Below are 22,399 nucleotides of genomic sequence, written 5' to 3' on the forward strand. Positions count from 1 at the left end.
GAAGCCAGCCTCAGCAAATTAGAAAGGCCCTAAGCAATTTAGCTAGACTCTGACTCTAAATAAAATACAAAATAGGGCTGGGGATGTGGCTCAGTGGTCGAGTGCCCCTGAGTTCAATCTCTGGTACCAAAAAAAAAAAAAAGGAAGGAAGAAAGAAAGAAATAATGCTCTTCTAAAGAGGCTTTTTGCACTGGTTGCAAATGGATCTAATTAAATAATAAAGACTAAGAAACACCTGTCTTTAGGGTGTGCTCTCCTCTAAAACCCCTATTTTATAAGCATATAGAAGACGTGGAGAAGAGTCTCTTTAAAGTAGTCTTTTTATTTAAATATTTTATGATAATACACATACAAATATAATCTACCAAGGAACAAATGCAAAAACTAATGCAAAGTACCTTTTTTAGGAACAAAGAAAACCGTTCAGAACATGTGATCATGTTATATATACACACATGACAGGTTTGTTTTCCACACCTGCCCCAGGAGGCCTAAGATCAAGTTTTGTTTGTTCTAGGTCAAATGTATATTTTCACACAGCAAGGATACTCCTGCTGCATATTTGGCAAAATACAACTAAGACTACAATAAAAACAAAACAAAACAGAAAAATTACCAACTGGAGAGAAAACAATTCTAGATCATGGAAGAAGAGTGGACTTCATCTTAGCCACAGCTTATGATCTCTAAAATATATGCCCTTACTATATACATTTAGTGGAACACATTGTATATTCCTTTCATAATACAATTCAAGTAAAGAATATTTTTAAAAATGTCTATAAAACATTTCAATTCCGGGGTTGGGGGCATAACTTGACAGTACAGTGTTTGCCTAACATGTGAGGCTTTCAATTTGGCCCCCAGTACTGCCAAAAGAAAGTTTCATTTTCCTAGCAAAATATCTTAAATGTCCAGAAATTAGTCTAGAAAAGTTAAGAAAAAAAGTTATTGGAAATAGATATACAAATCATTACTGACATGTAAATGTATTTTGAAACATTTCTAGGAGCAATACAATACAATTTAGGAGCCAAACAACCCAAATCAGGCCAGTTTTTATTATTATTTTCAAATGCAAAATTTACTACTCATGTACTAAGACATGACCAGTCAATAGCTTTGGGACATCAGAATTGAATCATAATTTGAAATTATAATTATAGGATCCTAGGGTCTTTTGATGTCTTGGGCAACTGAATATAAAAGAGAATGGTTTGTAAAATTCAATTTAATCCCACAAAAATTTATTTGACATCCATGCTAGGCATTGAGGACATAAGGCCACGAACCAGGCAGTATTCCTACCATAGTAGCTGGTGAGTTTAGCTGCACTATATTGTGACTAGTAAGAAGATAATATATCCTGAGTTTTTTTTCAAAGCATTTAATTATTATAATAAGTAAAATTATCTTATATTTATAAATTTTTTCCTAGATTTTAAACTGAATATGAAGCATTCAAAAAAGTCATGATTGCTGAGAGACAAGAAGGCACATGTCATTTTTAAGACCATGATACACATGTGCAGGCGTGTCATGTACACAAACAATAATGTGTGTTCTTCCCATGTCAGTATTCTAGAATTTCAACATTTTTACACAATTTAAAGGGTTCCAGTCTTAAAGAAAACCAACAATAAAATTGGTAGCCCAGACCATTGATGTATTTTTGGAAAAATGAGCTGTTAATAATCTGTAAGGTGTAGTCATGGGCAAGAGAATGGGCAACATTCCATGTCATGAGACCCAGAAAGTTTCTTGGGTTGCTCTGCTGGACGGCTGATGAACTGGATACTTCATGTTAATTTGGTAAATTCTCAGAAGCCACATTTCCTCTGTTTTGTTTTACAAATATTGTTTGTATAGCTCACTAAAAGGCACTTCAGAAATAGCATCATCACTATGTCCTCAGTAAATCACAGGGCAACTCTGAAATATAACCCATGGAAGCAGAGAAAAACTTTAAGCTCAATGCATACATGTCTCTGCATGTCTGAAAGGTTTACAAAAGACCAGGGACAAGGAAACCTTAGAGCCAATTCCTGATGGCTAAGCTCTGGGTCAGTCTGTGGCTGGTGGCAGCTTAAGAGTACGAATGTTGCACAGTGCTACGATTGGTGACCCTGGTGGAAGATGTGGTGATGGTAGAATTAGAATGACCAGTTTCCTCTAAACCAAAATTCGACAGAGGGTCAGAGACCCCTGCACCAGAAACCACCACATTTCTGGCCTTCATAGAGGTTTCAATGGGAATCTGGTGACTGGATTGCAGAGTAGAAGCAGGTGTTAGCACTCTTTCAGTCACTGTCACGTTCTGTCCTACTGCCACATTGGGCACAACCAGAGTGGATTGCACCCCTGAGCTGGGGGCAAGGACTCTCTCTCTCTCCCTCACCATAACATACTGTGCATCTTGCAGATGCTGGGTACCCTCCAGAGGATTAGGGACACCTCCGTTGGGCTGAATTACTCTTTCAGTTACCATGACACTACCCTCATTAGCATAATGCTGATCCACCAAGGTGGAAGCTGGAGCATATACCCTCTCGGTCACAATGAGGTTCTGGGGCTGTCTAGGACCCAGGATCACAGTGCTTGGTGGTATAGAGGAGCCCGTGGCATAGGACGTTTCTGTCATTATGATATTACCAGAAGGCAAGGGCTCGGCAAGAGGTGGTGCTACCTTTTGACCCTGCCTGGAAGATACAGATCTTTCGGTGACTATTTCCTGAGTTACTTTTTCTGCATTTGCTTCATGCAGAGATTTTGGAACTTGGAAGCTGCTGCCAGAGGAGTAGGAAGTCTCTGAGTTCACCACAGTTTGGTCATAGAGTGACTGTGGAGCTGTATTCATATTTGTGTCTTTGACAGGTTTTTGCCTCTGCTCTATTTCCATATCCATATCTATCTTTTGACCCAAGCAAACTTCAGCGAGTGTCTTGAATTTAAGTCCCAAGTCATCTAAGAAGCGGTCATCTAGCTCTCCTTCAATAAAGCTGCAGCAGCCGATGGAGCCATGTGGAGATGCCGTTTCCTCCTGAGAATAAACCAGAAGGCAGTCCTTGGCCATGTGAATGTCATCTTCCTCAGTGTAGGAAGCCACTTTCTAAAATGGATATAATAATAGAGATAAGTCATCAGCGATGACTATTATTTCTGCTCATAAATGCAAAAACTTAAGTCTGATTATAAAGGAAATATCAGAGAAACACAAACATCAGAGTACACAGTTTCAACTTTATACTAACTGCTCCTTTTTTTTTTTTTAAAAAAAATTTCCTTTGTTTATCCATGGGTTATTTGCAAATATGTGACTTACAAATATTTGGGTATATTTTATACATTACTTTGTTATTATCTTTGGTTTGCGAGTGCCAAAGTACTCTGCCTGATTGCAATTCTATTAAATCTATTAAAACTTATTCTATATCACAGAACAGAACTTATTTTATACAAAAAATTTATTTTATATCTATGTCAAAAGGGAAGTGTATTCTACTTTTATGTCATTGAGTGTTCTACTGATGCCAAGTAGATCCAGCCAAAATTTGGCAGAGGGCCAGAGACCCCTGCTCCAGAAACCATGCTATTTCTGGAGCCAGTTGATAATGTTGTTAGGTTTTCTATATCCCAGGGTCTCATGCATACTAGGCCAATGCATTACCACAAAGCTACATCCTCAGCCCTTCCTTGCTGATCTTGTGGACTTGTTCTTTCAATCACTGATGGGTTAAGTTGAACTCTCCAGCTATAATTATGGACTTGTGTGTTTCTCTTTTGGTTTCACTGCATTTCAAATTTTTGTTATTAGATACTGACCTATTTTAGAGGCATTAGGCCTCCAGATGAACTGATCCATTTTCCATTATGGAATAAATATCCCCAATAGTTCCTAGTAATAGAATATGTTCTGAAATACACTTTGTTTCAAACACTTTTATCTTCTAATTCCTAATTCTAGGCATGAGCTTCTCTGGATGTTGTTCTTTGGTTTTTGGTGGTTCTGGGGATTGAACCCAGGGCTTTGCACATGCTAGGCAAGATGTACCAACTGAGCTACATCTCCATCCCCATGAGCTTCTTTAATGCATTTGATCATCATTGCTATAACTTTCCTCATCGTTTTTTAATGAATTCTCCTAACAGTACAGCAGGTAAAATCTCAGCAGACTTAACAGCTTGTGTTTTTTAGGTCAGGTATTCTCTGGTCCTCCCTCCTGGATTCAGGCCTAGGGTTGTGCTTTCTGACCCACTAACATTTGGTATGACTGTGTGATTTGCTCTGACCAATGAAATGCAAGTGTAAAGAAAGCTGAAGGCTTTATGTTGTCATAACCTGCTTCTGCCATTACTCTTTTCCCTGTGTCACAACGATGGCAGCTTCTCAGATACAATCTGCTATTTTTGCATGCAAATTGAAATGAAGCCAACATGGAGCAGAGCAGAGCTGAGCTGACTGGCCAAGATATGAACATAAGTGAGAAAAACGTCTTTGGGAGAACGTAGAAGATGTGGGGTCATTTGTTATCACAGCATAGCTGAGCTAATACTGACTAATTCAATGAGTATCATTCCTCTTTTTCTCATTGCCTATGAACATGAACTAAAAACAACCAAACAGAAAAACCCCCAAATCCCATTTAGATTCTTGGCAATGAGTACCCTAAAACCATATTCCTTTCTTAATTATTTTTTTCCTATACATAAAAACTCATCCTTACCTCAGTGAAATAATTTCTTAAGTACTCCTCATTCACTGCCACAGCACCTGCTCTAGCTCCAGCCATGTTTCCGGAAGCCCCTGTGGCTCTTGTGGTCCTCGTGGTTTCAGCACCACCCACCATGCCTCCTGTAGTCCCCATAATCTGGGTTGCCCCACTAGAAAGGAGGCTTCTATGTTCTTCCCATCTTCCATCCATCGCCGACAAATTATGTTGTGCTTTGGTAAAGGAAGCAGAGCTACTTCCTTTCATGGTGGCTTCCTTGGCCATTGTACCTCCTATTCCATTTCTTACTGCTGAATTCTCCGCATGATCCACTGCCAGCAGGGTTGGCACCACCTGTGAGCAAATACCGATGAGGACTGAGTCAGAAGGATGGAGGGTCTATATGGTAGACAGAAGCGTCTGAGCTAAGTGGGCATAAGGAGGGATAAACTATTTCCTCAGAAGCTAATCAGGAAAAATATTTTGGGCTAAATAACTTCTACTTGAGTCTTTTTTTTTTTTTGAGATAGGCATTATCATCCTCATTTTATTCTATTTTTTAAAATTTGAGTCTTATAGATATCTCCATTCTACCTTCTTATATTTCATAAGTGATTACAATCAAAGGAGGAACAAAACCCAAACTTTCCTGTATGGTTTCATCTCACTCATCGACTGGCACCGATGACATTTCAATTTTCCTCTAGGGTTTGATGACTTCTGCTGTAGTTATAGAACACTTAATTTTGTTTTTAGTTGGATGGATAAGGACTGCTTCCAAGCCTTGCAGCTACTAGGCGTAGCCACCTGAGATCTGGTTGATGTGAGTCAAGCAGAAATGGTGTAGGCAACTTCTGGGAAAAGCACTTACAGAGCGATTCTTCACTCTTCTCCCACATGCTAGTTAGGATGTGAGGACAGTAGCTAGTGTCTGGAACACAAGGAAGGTGTGGGAATGGAACTCATCTATGGAGGGATGAGTTCCAAAAAAGAAGGCACCTGGGGCTACATGCTGTGGGATTATCATGTTGATCCTGACCTGCCCACAAAAATGTCTAAGGAACCATTGTTTGAATTCACTAAACACTGACATTGATGCTGAATCATATCCTGTTGGATATGGAGCTCAAGGCAGATGCAGAGAGACCCAGGGTGAAGATGCAACAGAGAGATCAAAGAGATGGCTACTAAATAATTAGGAAAGGGGACTTCACAGCATTTTACAACTGTCATAGTGGCTGGAGGTTTATCTCTGTGTCTATGGAGGGGGATGGAAGCAGAGCAGTTCTTGGTTGAGAAAGACTAACCATTTAATATTGGGACCCCTGCTCCACATTCTCTGGGTCACTGCCTGATGCACGGTCTACATTCTTATTAGCACAGGATACATCACAGTGCAGTAAAACCACCTCAACTCCGCCCTGGCAACCAACCCCAAGTACGTTGTCCTTTGAACTCTTTGTTTAACAAAGCCAAATGTGTGAAATCTTTAGTGAAAACCAAACCACTCTTGTACTCTCTCACCACAATGGCCAACACAAACTTCTGTGACCTCAAAAGATGTGGCGATTTCTCCCTACTAGCAAACAAGCAATCAATTCTGCAGCAGGCACCAGCTGCGTGGCCTTTAAGTCAATATAATTCTGACCCAATCTACCTGGAGATAGTGTCAGATTTCACAGGTTGAGAGCAGTTCCCAAGATGACCCAGACTTCACTGCCGCTTCCATATGTCTAGACGCTATCACTTAGGAGATGCCAAAGATTTTAGGAGTTGTATGCCAGGGAATGGGGATGAACACCAAACATATATTTTACTACATCCCAACTACATTACTCTCATGACCAAAAATGTTAGAAACATTCCCCATCACCCAAGGCCCCTTTAAAATCAGAAAAGATGACAAGGAGTATCAGTATCTGATGAACTGACCTTGTCTTCAGGTGGTGCCCCTTCATTATTCCAAGGGTGCAGCATCTCTATAGTCCCAGGTATGGGCGTAAAGCCTTTGGCGCCCTCTCCACAATGGCACATCAGCAGCAGAAGTGGCACAACTGTGCAGAAGCAAAATAGAGATCTTAAATTGCAGATGTGGTTTCTAAGCTTAAATGGTACAATTTTGGAATTTGCATCTCACTTCTAAAAGTTTAGTCTTCACTTACTCACAGCCCTATTTTTCTTTCCTTCACCCTGATTCAATCTCCACAATCTTGTTTTGGGTAAGTAACATTAAAGGTTGAGGCAGAAGGAGAGGGTCACATACTCCAAGCCTGTTTATTACAAAGAGACTTGCAGTGGTTACTGGGGGAAATACTGAGACTGGATGAGACAGTACCCAAAGTTGCAAAACCAATTTAAAGATGAAAAACATTTAAACCATTGTCCAATTTTTTTTTTTTTTTTTTTTTTTTTTTTAGTAAATTTACTGTCCAAAATAGTATGTATTAAAAAAGAGCTTAGGAGTGAAAAAATTTTAGTAAAAAAATATTAAAACACTAAAACTGCTATAATACTTAACAAAGTTTTTTTTTGCACAGACATGATTGTCTAAGGTCTCAATTAACCTCCAAATTATCCTAAGTACTGTTTTCTAAAATGATTCTACATTAAAATGTGCATATCTATGTAGACACACACATTTTATCTAGCATTCAATATATTACTTTTTTTTTTTTTTTGATGTGGTGCTAGGGATTGAACCCAGGGCTTTGTGAATGCTAGGCAAGCACTCTACCAACTGAGCTATATCCCCAGTCCCCTTATGTTTTATTCTGCCTTTATGAGGAAACAAAGACCAGCTGGGATTGGCTCTCTGGTCAATGCAGTATAGAATTAACCACATCTGCAAGCAGTGTGGGTTAATTAGTCAATGGGTTTCATTTGATTTTACTGTCATTCCCATTTGGCAGTTCGACGAACTGAATACTTCCTAGATTCCTTCTCATCTAAAATAACTGACAGCATTGCAACTACAGACTACAGCTACTATGCTTAATACAGAGATGAAAATCAACCAGCAGTGATTCAACAGTTTCAGTACATTCGATAAATATTGAGTATCTGTCATGTGTCAAGTGCCACATTAGGCTCCAGAGAATCTGAGATGAGAGGCAGTGCAAGGAATCCCTACATACAGCAGGCAGTCCCAGCTCCAGGACCTACCCACACATTTGGTAAACTGAGACAAGTCACTTATCCTTATGTGTCTGTATTTGTAATTACCCACAACATGGAGATAATGGAAATAAGGTACACTGTAAACTGTTGAGCTGTGCATTCAACTGGACATCTACTAATGGCTTTCTCAGGCTCCTCCTCTCCCTCTGAGATAGCCTTGGAACTGGTGGTCTGCCTGAGTTCAGAGGTCAAATGGAGTGGGACTCCATGACCTTAGTTGGGCAGTCCTTTATTCTTTCATGAAAGGAAACCCAAGGGCTTTGGAGGGTAGACAGAGCGGGCAGATGTGGTTGAGAACAGCCTGTCATTGCTGGGATGTAATTAAGTGCATGCAGGTCTGGCTACCATTGGTACTAGTGAAGAAGCAAGCTAAGCAGAGGGGATCATGGGAGGCAGAGCTCTGGCAAGTTAAGTCTGAAAAGAGTCCTGCAATAAATTTTGGAGAATTTATCAATCACCAGTGGTCATTTCCCTATTTACCCTCAGAAGTGTTCTAGGATGGTTGAAGAACACCTGTAGAGACATCAAGGACTACTACAGTAACAAACCACTAGTGGACACTCAAATTACTAACAGAGCTAGGGAATGGCTTTTAAGGCTTACGTAGCAAGAGTAGAAGGGCCAAAATCATGAGCGCCACTGCTGCAGGTCCCAGGCCCACGTAGGAGTCATGCTGGGCTTCCACGCAGCCGCTGCCATGCAGACATTCACAAACGGTGAGCTTAAGGATCTGCTTCTCAGGACAACTCAAGCCTTGACTGTCTGAAATCAGGAACTGAATCTCACTCCTGCCCAGCTTCTGTTCGCTTTGTTGCAGCAGCACACTGGTACCTTCAAGGGTAAGAACCAGGGAGAAATAGAAGCAGGTGATTACCAAGGAAAGGGAGAAATTAAATCATGGAAAGAATGTTCTTTATTTAGCTCCACTTAGAAACCTTATTTTTTCCTTAACTTCTCATTGAATTCACCCTGTGAGCTCCTTAAAATCTGTTCACAGTCCTCCAATACTGTTCGGTAGCAAAGATTTGGACACTTTATTTTTGTGATGATTAATTTTAATAAATGTATGTGGCATATCAAATATGAGGAATACAGTGATGAACAAGGGAGGAGTTCGACATTTTCACTGACTGACTTTATTTTACTATTTCTTAAGAAAAAACTTAATGGCAATTTTCCAAATATAGACAATAATAGAAAAGCATAAGTCTTATGGTACCCATCCAACTTTAACAATTTTCAACAATGTTCTATGATTCCTTCCTTTTTGCTTTTAATACTGTGTATTTGAAATTTTGAACATTTTAAACCTTCAGAAAAATTGTAAGAATATTCCTATCAATATTGATAATACTGTTATGGCTTGAATATGAAGTATTCCCTGAAAGTTTGTGCATGAGACAAAGCAAGGATGTGCAGAAGCAAAAATGATAAGATTATGAGAGCTGAAACCTAATAAGCTGATTAATCCATTTGATGGATTAATAATTCAAATGGACTAACTGGGTAGTAACTACTGGCAGGTAGGGTGTGGCTAGAGGAAGTAGGTCATTGGGGGCATGTTCTTGGGGATTTTATTTTGTCCTTGGCTCCTCAATCTCTTTCTCTGCTTTCCAGCTACCATGAGCTGAACACTTCCCTTCACTATACCCTTCTGCCATGATGTTCTCCCTCATCTCAGGTCCAGAGCATTGGAGTTGGAGACCTCTAAAACTGTGAGCCAAAATAAACCTTTCTCCTCTAAGTTGTTCTCATCAGATATTTTGGTTACAGTGACGAAAAGCTGACCAATACATACACCCTTCACTAACTGTTTACATTTTGCATCAATACTTTCTCTCTATATATACATGCATACTTTTTGCAAAAAATTCTATCAGAACTATTTCAAGGTAAGTTATAAATAGCATGATATTCTTCAGCACAAACTTTTTAAGGCCAAGGAATATTTGTGCTCTTAAAAAATTATTATTGATACAATAATACTAAGTAATATATATAACTCATTTGCAAACTTTTCAGTTGTTATAAAAATATCCTTTTATAATATCCTACAGATCTCTGTCCATTTTTCTCTCTCTTTTGATCCTGGGTCCAATCAAGGCTAACACATTGAATTTAGTTATTATTGTAGTCCCTGCTTATTTGGAATTTTCCCACTCTCTCTTTGGCTTTTCAAGACCTTGAAATATTTAATAGGCCACTTATTTCAGAGAATGTTCTAGTTTGAATTTGTCTGGTTGTTTCCTCACGACTGGATTCAGGTTATGTTTTTAGAAGACTATAACACTGGAAGTGTTGTGGAATATCTCTTATTTTTTAAGTATATGCCTTGGTGATGATTTAAATTTTTTTTTTCACACAAATAAAAATAATGACCAGTTTTCACATGAATTAAAGCCATGATTAATTAAATTGCGTAAAACTTTTCTGACATATGTAAATGTTTATTAGAATAATTTACTTATAAGGTATGATAGAGAACACAAAGATACAAATCAAGTGTTTTGGTTTTATCTTTGTTTTTGAAGTACAAAATATTTTAAGCTTCAAGTTTTATGGAATTTGATCTGTATATTTCTAAATAAATAATAAATAAATCATCACAAAAATTCTGGGGAAATGAGGAAAGGATGTAGTCATTGGTTTAAGAAATATGGGCTCAGGGAGACAGGGCCTGGAAAAATACAACTAAATTCATGATGGGCTCTGATGGGCTATGTGGGAGGGGAGGATGGGATTTCCACTCTATTAGTTATCATCGACAAATGAAAGTTGTGACACAAATACAAAAAAGTGTTAATATTTTTTTGGGGGGTGGTGTCTTGCTATGTTGCTGAGGCTGGTCTCAAACTCACTGTCCTCCTACCTCAGTCTCCCAATTAGCTGGGATTATAGGATATACCACTATGTCTGGCTCATTAATATATTTTTCTTCTCTACTTATTTATTTTCTTTTTCCACATTTTTATTGGTGCATTATAGTTGTACATACCAATGGGAATTGTTGTTACATATTTGTACTTGTACACAATATAACAATATAATTTGGCCAATTCATATCCCAGCACCCTACCTCTAACCCCCTGGTCTCTTTCCTCTATGGATCTCCCTTTGATATTCATGAGATCCTGCTCCTCCACTTTTCTTTTCCCCTTTCCTTTCTAGCTTCTACATATGAGACCCTTGACCTTCTGAGTATGGATTATTTTGCCATACATTTTTCTGCAAATGACGTGATTTCATTATTCTCTACAGCTGAGTCAATCGTTAATTTCTTTTAATTCTAAGTAGTGAGTGTAAGACTATATCATTTAAAATCCTCTAGAATTTTCCATATTTTAAAATTTTCCCAGATAAATAAAAATAAAAATACAAAGAAGCTATGTATCATGCTAGCTGGTCGATCACCTTGTTATTTGATCAGGGAGAAGAAAACCTGAGTTAAAGAATTCTCTCTAAACTGCATCGTTATATAATGAATAATCTCAGTGACTTCCTGTAACAACACTGTTAACACACTTCCTTGAGAGTCTTATGTTCCTATGACTATTAAAAAAAAATTCAAGGACTCATCAAGCTTAAATATATTTATTTTTAGACAGAAAAGCCACTTAGAGATTTGGAGAGGCAGCACAGCACCCAGGCAGAACCAGACTGCCTGGGTTGAATCTGAGCTCCAAGTCTTAACCTAGCTGTGGCCTCAAGAAAGTCAGGAAAACTCACTGTGCCTTTGTTTCCCCACCTGTAAAATGTTGACCATTGTAATACCAAATTTCTAAGGTTGTTAACAGCAAAACGTGCTGAAGACTATGCCCAGCATGTACTAAAGTCCATGTGGTTCTCAGATAAAATAAAGGAGTCTTGGGATTCCAAGTTCAATGGAAAACTCATTTACATATCTTGGTCAAGGAAAGACAAGCTGCAGTCAGGCATTCAGGGTAGGAGTGTCCCAGGCCTCTTAGGGTACAGAACTGGTTATTTAATTCAAGTTTTGATGTCTATGATGAAACTACCAGAAGAAGCACCTTGGACGCCTGCCACTGCAAGGCCCTCACTGGCTGGGAAGTTGTCACAGAGAACCTCAACTAGCCACAAAGGTGACTCATCCTCAGTGGAAAGGCAACCTGAGCTAACCAAGGGCATGGCTGCTTCAGGTGAGCTCATCAATCGAACTTTTGGAATTAAACAGAGGAAAGTTGAAGCAAGTTAAGGACACTGTTTTAATATTTTTGTATTGTCAGGAATTTATTTACATTGTTTTATGTATTTATGTTATAAACAATTAACCCTATTAGGATGACAGATTATAACTCTAGAATGTATAATTGGCATTACTGACTTAGACTTGTGGTTTTAGGCTGAAATGTCACTCGTTTGGTATGAAAATACTGAAGAGAATTCTAGGTGCAATATATTTATAAATTCAATTTATTGGAACTTAGGGTACAAAATCACAGGGAGGATTTACTTGTTAATTTGGATCACTGAAATGTATAAAAAAGGAAATCAAATATACTTAGTTTATATAAAAAGTTTGAAATGTTGACTAGTAAACTGGTCAAAAAATTAATCAAAACCTCTTAAAATGATTATAATCACTTGCTAGACTTAAAATACCATAACAAACCTATAGACTCAGAAAAACTTGCGGATTGTATTTGAAACTTTTCTGAAATGAACACTGATTGTTTAAAACAAAATAGTTTTCTGGATAGAGTTTTTGGCATGCAAGGTCACCCTAAAGGATATCAAAACTCACGTTAACTGGAGGGCTGTGTCCAAGATGTGGACCCATGGGTGTGTCTATTGGTGTGGAGCAGAGGAACATAAGACAGACCCTTTGTCATGTGATTTCCACCACACTAGCATTTTAACTATGAATAAGTTACTGAACTCTAGTTAAGCTAAGGTTTTCTCACCTCTAATCAGGGAATAATGTTATAGATTAAGGGTTAAATATGGTAATGTACCTGGCACAGAGTAAGTGCTCAAAAAATGCAAATTCCCCACTTCAATATCTGTTATTTTAGATGGAATTATCGTTAGCATACTTCAAGAGTTATAGAAGGCACTTACTATGATTGTTGTGTCTAGAAAAGCTTATCAGAGAAGAGCTTTTGAGACTTCAAGAGCTATTCAGAGAATACCCCACTAACTCTAGACATTTTATATAAATTTTCATCTTTCCATAGGCATATACTATGTCTGTAGGTTCAGAACCTCATTTTACAAATGCCCTTAAAAATTTTATTGGAAATATATGTTGTGAGAATAAATACAACCTATAAGGATTTTAAATATCTACCATGCTTAATATTTTGATTTTAAGATAGTCCAACAATTCTGCTTACTTTCTTGTCGTATTATTTTCCATTTTTCTGCCATTCCAGGTGGTTCATCAATGATAGAGAAGCTGAATGGCTCACTGTTCAGGTATCCATCAAGGTCCTCTGCAGTAACGTTCACGAATGGCACATTCTCACAGATGTTCTGCACTGGGTCCACCAGTGTGGGACAGTTGTCATTGATGTCTTCAACTGTGATAAGGACGGTGCCAGTGATGGTTTTTCTAGGATACTCTGAACAATAAGAGAAGGAAAAATTATTTCTATTCTGATCATATTGTTGAATTGGCAAGTTTGAATTCTCTTGCCACCTTGGAGTGTACCAACCACTTACGACACTTCCTATCCCAGATATGTCTCATATTCAAGGTCAAGTACTATCTTTAGTCACTGAGTAAGTAGGAATATGAATCTTTATCCTTTAGAGAGATTAGATTTTTATATATATTCGAAATAAAAGTTTCTGATGCTGGAAGATAAAATCTAAATTCACATAATCAAGAAAAATGTCTATTTAATAACTTACCGTCTGATATAGCCATAATCTTTACAGTGTATGTACCATTTTGGACATATCTAGATTCAAAATCAGGAATTTTTACAAGTTTAATTTCTGATGTGACAGGATCCACAGAAACCCAGTTGTCTTTATCTTCCAATTTGGCATATCTGTTATAAAACAAACATCAAATTATTTTTAAAATTCTGGACAAATTGGGAATCTCTACAACTCTTTAAAAATTAATTTTCATCTCACATATGTTCTTGTTACAGAAATTTGTTTGGATGTCTTTAATTTCTTAAAAACTGCTTCAACATGTGACATTTTCTTGACCCTTCCTTATTCCTGTGGTGTACCTGAGACACACAAATAAGGAGATCACCCTTAATCTACTAATCCACGAGGTTGTCAGTTACTCTGACAACCTGTGTAGCCTGTCCTGTAGCTGTTGATCTAATCTCTCCTAAATTTGGGTTAAGCCTTTGGGGAATAACTTAGTAACAGAAAAAGACAGATGGACAAAAGTAGACTTACATTACACTGTTCACTGGGATGTTGTTAATAATTTTCAGGTAGAAATGGTTAAAAGTGGAAACAATGCTGACAAAATGATTTCTGGGTTTCCTTGCTCAAAGCAAAGAGAATGACTGTGAAAAGAGCCAGCTATGGGGAGGCAGGGAGAATGTTCCTACTATATTTTCAGAAATGTGCATAATGAATACCATTTAGTTTAACATATAAAGATACAAATATAAACTAAACATGAGTATCTTGGCTCAACCAATCAAATTGATGATTTATTTTCTATTAAGTGGTTGTTTAGGCACACAAGAATGGGTGGTTAATTTATAGCAATATATATGTACTGTGTTTAAAAATTTTTATGTATTGTATTTTTAAAAATCCAATCATACATTTGAACTATGTTTTTATGCCTCTTAGTATTTCTATTGGTAAATGATAGTTCATTTGGATTTTCACAAGTACCTCTGAATTTCCTGTGAGGAACTTTAAAGCTGGGGTCTATTTGCCATCCACAGTTTCCCTCATTCATACTTAAAAGCAAAATCTTAGTAATAAGTATCACACTTCACGCTGGATTGCCTTCTGTGATCTAACTTTGGAAATATCCTAACTGCTCTTTGTTGTGAAAATGAGATGCCATTCAGGTAGGATGGCAGCTCACATGCTGTATCAAATATCCATAAACAACTGCTACAGATGAAAAATTATCAGAATAGTATGATAAAGTTAATGATTTTTTCGCTGTCCTCATTAGGATTTCAAAATAAGGGCTGGGGATGAGGATGAAGTGCTCGCCCAGCATGCACCAGGCTCTAGGTTCAACCCTCAGTAGTGCAAAAAAGAAGAAGAAAAAAGATCTCAAAATAGCAATTACTAATTATTTAGGTGAACACTGGAAGATAATTTAACTTAGCTGTGCCTCCTATTCTTTCTGTAAAATAATAGGTTTGAACTGAAGTTTAAGATTTTTTTTTTCTCATTCTAAAGTTCTGTAATTGCAGGTTAAAGAAGCACAGCTCATCATTCTTACAGGGAGAGCAATAGTTTTTTTTGATATATTTATAGCCTTTATTAAAAATAGCAACCCAAATTTTAAAAAAGATTGGTGGGAAACAATTTCCAATTGACAGCCACAATACTATTGGCAGAGAGTTAGAACAACACAGACTTCTCAGTAGATGGCAGTGAGAATTTTCACAAAGAATGTCACGGAGAATCCTCATTTCTGTAGATTCAGTTAGGGACTGCCTTGTTCAATGCAGAGCAGGGGAAATTAAAACTAGACCACCCAAGTCAGCAGAGGCAGACTGGCTCCTGTGGGGAGGGTAGGCAAAGATGGTCACCAAGACCCTGTATGTAAAAAACAGTGGATGCTGTTTCTTAATACTATTTTAAAAAATAATCACTTGGCTGAATTCCATAGGAGACGTGTTCAAAGGAAAAAGATCATTGAAGAACTTTCTCCATTATTTCCAGTTTGGCTATAGCTGGCCATGCTACTAAATACAACGTTGTATGAAGCACTGGCACACAGGGTCATAGGCAGAAGCAGAAAAAGTCACCAAGCAGCTCTGGCCCTTAGGAAGTTGCAAAAGCTGTGTGTCCTGGGCAACAGGTGGGAATTCTTTAAATCCAACACGAATCCCTGTAATTTCATAAATAATAGCCCCATAGAGAGTTTTCTTTTCTATGGCATGGCTCTCAGAGCTAGAAAGTAAATTTACTTTGAAAAATTTAAAGTATGCAAATCCAAGATGTCACTATAGAGTAGACACAGCCAGGTCCCTTTTAGTACAGGCATGGCACTATGGCTCAGTAAATGGATTCTGAGCAAAAGCCATCATCATCAAGACAAACACAAAAAGTCTGCCAATCTCTGAAGCAAAACAGCATAATTCAGGGCAAGGTTAATTATTAAGATTTATGTATAAATAAAACTCGATTTTCCTCATTAAAACATGAAGGAAATTTTTTTTTAAATTAAATTGTGTAGAATAAATTTTGTGGTAAATTTTATCTGCTACTTTCTCACCTCTCAAGACTCTTCATAAATAAGAGAGAGTTTAGAAAACATTTTTTTTTCTGAGCTTTTCCTTTATTGCTTTTTAGGCATCTATGGCCAGAGCTGCTTCTGTGGTGAGCATTCTAGCCTCATCCTCACACACAGGTGGGCAAAGGAAGGGGATTCTGGTGAAAATTCCTCTTCATGTCAACTTCGGGAAATTTAATCTATAGCCCTTTGGAGAGTTACAACTCTGGGGTATAAAGGAATGAGGTGCTTAGATTTCATTAAGATATTTGAAAATAGGCACTTAAAGTAACTTAAAATTTGGATTTAAGCTCACAACTATATCTTACTTTACTTGAGCTGGTTGTCCAGTGTCTTCATCAAAAACTTGAAATTTTCCAATCAATAAGCCTTGGCTTGACTTATCCATTCCTTCACTAGCACGGAAAGAAATTGTGCTGCTTCTAAAATGAATGCCTTCTTTCACGTTTTTCACCTTTACTTTGATAGGGATGGATGTGGGCTTATATTTATTCCTAATGGACTTGTGAAAAGCTGCTTTATTGGTGACAATGATACTGAAGTCAAGATTCTTCATTTGTTCATAATCAACTTCCTAGAAAGGCAAGATCAAAGTTTCTTTTAACAGAGAAAACAACCAGAACATACAGGGTGAGTGCGCGTACACACATTTTAAATGTTAGATAAGATCATTTGACACACAGCAAGTACTACTGCATCGAGTATTCCAACTCACATCCATACCAAGTAATTACAAATTCCCTTTCAATCTGGATATTCATATTTGTTAAAAAAAGTTTAAGAAGCATTCCCAGTTCATTTTTTTAAAGGTCAAGTTTATTTTTAAAAGTATACACTTTTATTTTTAACAATCTAAAGTGATTTTTTTCTGTAATGGAAACATTAATGGACAGTCAGTAAAAATTAATATTGCCTAAGAGGTACTCCATATTAGTCCAAGGACTATGCATTATATGGTAGTATTACTAGTTCTGTCTCCCAGGTAGACTGACACACACACCTACATCCTAAAAACCCCAGAATTCCTGAAGTGAAGAAAAAAAAAAACAAGGCTTTTCAAATTTGTTTAAACAAAGAACCTATTCCCTTCCTTTGTAGCACAGTATCTATTAATATCTGCTTTGCTGTTAATTCTATAAAAGATTAGCCTTCTTTCAGATAGTTCTTTGTGAATTATGGCATTTATAATGTCCATTTGATATAATCTCTGTATCACACTCTATCTATATATTTTATGGTCCAATTTTCCCATTTTCATTTTATAAACATTTCTACAATATATTATTATTTAGATATACTTATTTACCATTCTATTACTAGACATTTTGGCCATCTGCAATTTTTAAATATAGTTAATACTTTCTTGAACATTCTTATACAACTTATTTTTCTGGGTGACCTATATAAAAATCACTGAAAGAATTACCTAGTCAAAGTTTATTTAGGCCCTATTCTTTCATTGCTTTTTATTTCTAGTGTTCCCAGATAACTTAGATGCATGTGCCATTGCTTGTTTCATCAAATACATACGTTTACAGGATTCTAGAAAAGCTGTTCACTTCTTTTTGGGTGATTTATTATGAATTTTGCTTTATTCTATGCAGGGTTTTGTATGGACAATTTATTTTGACCCTTTTAAGAGAATGACAGAAATTTTCAACATCATGAGCAATGTATGAGGCCAAATGCCTCTATTTTTTACAGCTTTACATATTTTATCATTTCTAATTTTGCTATTTTCCAATAACATTATGGGTTTAATTTGTTGGTAAAGCTGTGCACATTTTCTCATGTAATGATTTATTATCTCTCTTATACTGTTTATCTCCTCTACCTTTTTTTTCAGTTTGGTATAGTTTACAGACAATAAAACTCACCCTAAGTTTACAACATGATGATTTTTAGTATTTGTCATCATCATTATGATCCAATTTTAAACATTTCCATCATTACAAAAAGTTCCTTTATGCCTCCCTTATATCCCCGGCCCTATGCAATCCCTAATCTGCTTTCTCTCTCTTATTTTGCCTTGTTTAAAAATCTCTCATAAATGACATCATAGGATACGATGTCATCATAAAATAGAATTTTGTACCTGGTTTCTGAATAACATGTTTTTGAGATTCATCCATGCTGTAGCATGTATCAGTACTTCAGTCCTTTTATTCAATAGTATTCCATTATATGGATATACCACATTTTATTTATCTGCTCATCAGTTGATGGCCATTTGGACTGCTCCCAGATTATTATGTGGTTAGGAACATTTTGCACAAAAGCCTTTGTATAGACACGTTTTTATTTATCTTGGGTGAATGAATGCCTAGGAATAAGATTGCTGGGTCATAGGGTAACTACTGTATGTTTAACTTAAAAAAAAAAAAAAAAAAAAGACCTACCAAACTGTCATTTTATATTTCCACCAGCAATATATAAAGGTTCTACTTTCTCTATATTCTTCAATACTTGGTGTTGTCAGTCTTTTTGATAGCTGTGGTCTGAATATTTGCATGCCCATAGAATTCATAGACTGAAATCCTATCCCCCATAGTGATGATATTGAGAGATGGGGCTTTAGTGAGGTCTTAGGAACCCTTGTGAATGAGATTAACTCCCTTATAAAAGAAGCCTCTGGGGTCTTGCAGGCCTCTTCTGCCACATAAGGATACAGCAGAAAGGTGCCATGTATAAGCTAGAAATAGGGCCTTTGCCAGGCACTGTTTATAGGCTACGAAGTTGATGGTACTTTGTTATAGCCATCCAAAGACAGTTGATTTTAGCCATTTTAGTAAGTGTATGGTGATTATCTCTTATAGTTTTTTTAAAAATATTTTTTCGTTTTAGTTGTAGTTGGACACAATACCTTTACTTTTCAATTTATTTTTATGTGGTGCTGAGGATCGAACCCAACACCTTGCACGTGCAAGGTGAGCACTCTACCACTGAGCCACAACCCCAACCCTATCTCCTATAGTTTTAACTTGCATTTTTCATAATGGTTAAGGACATTGGGTACCTTTTCAAATGCATATTTCTGTGCATCTTCTTTTTTTTAAACTTTTCTTTTTAGTTGTTAATAGACCTTTATTTTATTCATTTATTTATATGCAGTGCTGAGAATCAAACCCAGTGCCTCACACATGCTAGGCAAGCACTCTACCCCTGAGCCACAATCCCAGTCCTCTGTGTATCTTCTTAATCTCATTTCTTTTTGATGAAATCTGATTACTGCCTTTATAATTTGTAAGCAACTACTTTAAAAAAGTATTTATTTATTTTTATGTTGTTCTGAGGATCCAACCCAGTGCCTCACATGTGTGAGGCAAGTGCTCTACCGCTGAGCCATACCCCAGCCCCTGGAAGCAACTGCTTTATATAACTGAGATAACAAATTTGTAATTCTCTCCAACTGCTGCTTTCATTGTAATGCTGATTTTACTACTTTTCATCCACACTCTCCTTGGAAGAGTGGGTTGAGAATATTTCCAGCACCCCCATCATTCACCAGCATATGTTTGCTTCTGTGTATGTTGTTGACTTTATCTCAAACATCAGGCATAGTTGAACGTATAATTGATCTAAAAATTATGCTATTTTCACATAAGCAGGTAAATTTTTATCTCTGATGATTATTTCTTCCATAATCATAAAATGTGTCTTCCTTTTAAAAATGAGAAAATGTCTTCAATTGTCTTCTGCTTAGTCTACTAATTAGTGGGACTCATCATTATTACTATGAAACCTCAATTATTTTCTACTCTGTTATTGATTTTCCCATTGTTAGATTTTACCTAGATTGTCATATATTGATTTTTATAAAAATTTAGAAACTCTGGAATCAATTTTTGTCTGCATATAACTTAATGAAATAATATTTTTAAAGCTGCAGTTTTGCATTTCATTATAAAGTCTGGCAAGGCAATTCTATCATAAACCACTTACAAGTACATTAATATCGTTCCTTGCTTATTTTGTTACATCCATCTTGTAATTTTTGTTTAAAAAGTGGGAGCTGTAAGAACTAAATGTGTAAAACCCTACATATGTTTAATAATTGGACTCAATTTTTCTTCATTGATTCAATGCACAAGAGATTTGTTCCAAAATGTAGCTCCCGCAGTATTAATATTAGAATTAATACAAGTAGATTTAATTAATACAAGTAGATTTTTGTTTAAAAGGCAAGATGCTGAGTCCCATCCAGTTAGGATTTGTGATAATGACACCCAGGAATCATCACTGTTGGCAGGTAGCTTTACGAGATGTTTCTTTGTCACACTTAAGTGTCAAGTTATCATAGCTTTTATTTTTGGATCTTATTAGTGAGGGTTGGCTCTACTGTTAGATAAATAGACTGAGAGGTGGTAAGTGAAGGGATACTCAGCAGAGGCACAAGGTCATGGTGTGGGAATGCTGTTGGGCATGACAGGAAGTGGTCTAGGCAGTGATGACGCTGGTCTCATGCTGTCGGGCTAGGATCAGAGTCCCCTGATCTGAATCTCAACTGTAGTGCAAACAATTGCTGACCACACAACTTGGGCAAGCAGGTATGGCCACTATCTTAAACAAAGGTGGTGCTGGTGGTGCATGTAAAGTTTTTGTGCTTAGAGCTCAAAATATGCTAGATTCTCTCCAGCAGCAACTTGTTCCACCCTAGTTTTGAACACTCATGACTTACCTTAATAAGGGTCACAATGCCTTCATTGGTCTGGGCATCAGTTTCTATGTGGAAATAACCCCCTTCGTTTCCTGATGCAAATGTAAAATTTGCTAACCAATTATCAGAACCTATTTCATCTGCATCGGTCACTTTTATGCGCATGACTTCTACATTGACTTGATTTTCTTCAATCGTTCCTTCGTACTGCAAAATAAGAACATGTGATTTTTATTCTGATATAATACAAACAAGTTGATATATATTTTAGTTGGGGCCAAAATATGAATAAATAGATACATTTATTATAAAAATAAGTTACCATTTCATTTTCCGTTACAGGGATATTGTCATTGACATCCAAAATACGAATCTGAACTTGAGCTTGTTTGACTGGTTTGTCTGTTATTTGTCCATTGCCATCTCTTGCTTCTACTGTCAAAGAGTAGCTGCTGTGTTCCTGCAGAGAAATAAAAGATATGCAACTGGGGTGAAAATGAATTGTTCCCAATCTTCCCTTCTGGTTTTAGTTCACATCACTGATAGGAAACGAACCATAGTATACTTTACTCATAAATAAGTTTCATGATCTGTTGTTTCTATGTTATTCATTTGTAGTCAAGAGCTTTTGAGAAAGGGCAGAAGAGGACTAGCAGAGTTACTGTCAAATTCTTAAATATTGCCATTGGTGGTATTCTCAGAAGACTCTGTTCTTAAACCAGTCTATACTAAAGGGACGCTGTTCAAAATACAGTTCATTCTGCAATGGAAGACGTGGTGGGATTGTATGAAATGTTTTATTTCCTACCCTATACATCATTCTTAGCTAAAAGGTAACCCAGAAGAACCTAGTCCCAAGAAAAACTTAGCCAGTGAGGACAAAACTTGGAGATCTTTATCCTGACCTCCTTAGGAATAGGATTCTTAGGGACTGTGTCCTAGAGAATGACTGTCATTCAAAAAGGAACCTTCTCTTCCGTGTGTGGTCCCCTTACTGTAGCTACATTCTGTGTGGCTGGATTTAAGAAGTTTGGCAGCCACTGCCAGTGCACAGAGGTCCTACGTGGGGTAGAACCTCTCAGTGAATGAAGGACAGTTGGGGCTCTGGACGAGCCACCTGGCCTCTAATTCTGGCTTTGTCATTTACTAGCTGTGCTGGACACACACTTAATCCCTGTGATTCTCAGTTTTCTTATGGGGATAATAACTGGATCTGCCTCAGAGGGTTTCCATATGGATTAAATGAGTTAATCCATATAAAGGGCTTAGGATATGACCTGGCCATGGTTACTACCCAATAAATTATGGCTCTTAATCTTGGCTAAACTTTCCACACCTCAGAAACGGTAGCTTATTACAAATCACACCACTAATTCAAAGTAATACTTTTCCTCTCTAGTTTTATGAGAACAGGTGTAGAGCAGAATGTTA

At 37.0% G+C, this 22,399-nt stretch overlaps 1 protein-coding gene across 1 annotated transcript in view; it reads right to left on the reverse strand.

Moving 5' to 3' along the window:
• Positions 1–302: 302 nt before the first annotated feature.
• The window catches only part of Dsg2 (desmoglein 2), a 47,715-nt gene continuing 25,618 nt past the window's right edge, over positions 303–22,399 (reverse strand). Inside the window, exons 7-15 of the mRNA XM_005337462.5 lie at positions 21,291–21,428; positions 20,990–21,175; positions 16,620–16,885; positions 13,761–13,903; positions 13,241–13,468; positions 8,490–8,717; positions 6,642–6,763; positions 4,725–5,063; positions 303–3,109 (exon numbers count right to left, since the gene is read on the reverse strand). Coding sequence (XP_005337519.2) covers positions 2,087–3,109; positions 4,725–5,063; positions 6,642–6,763; positions 8,490–8,717; positions 13,241–13,468; positions 13,761–13,903; positions 16,620–16,885; positions 20,990–21,175; positions 21,291–21,428 — 2,673 coding nt within the window. The 3' untranslated portion in view covers positions 303–2,086. The remainder of the gene's footprint in view (positions 3,110–4,724; positions 5,064–6,641; positions 6,764–8,489; positions 8,718–13,240; positions 13,469–13,760; positions 13,904–16,619; positions 16,886–20,989; positions 21,176–21,290; positions 21,429–22,399) is intronic.

Source organism: Ictidomys tridecemlineatus, chromosome 13 (assembly GCF_052094955.1).
Source record: "Ictidomys tridecemlineatus isolate mIctTri1 chromosome 13, mIctTri1.hap1, whole genome shotgun sequence".
Classification (NCBI taxonomy): Eukaryota; Metazoa; Chordata; class Mammalia; order Rodentia; family Sciuridae; genus Ictidomys; species Ictidomys tridecemlineatus.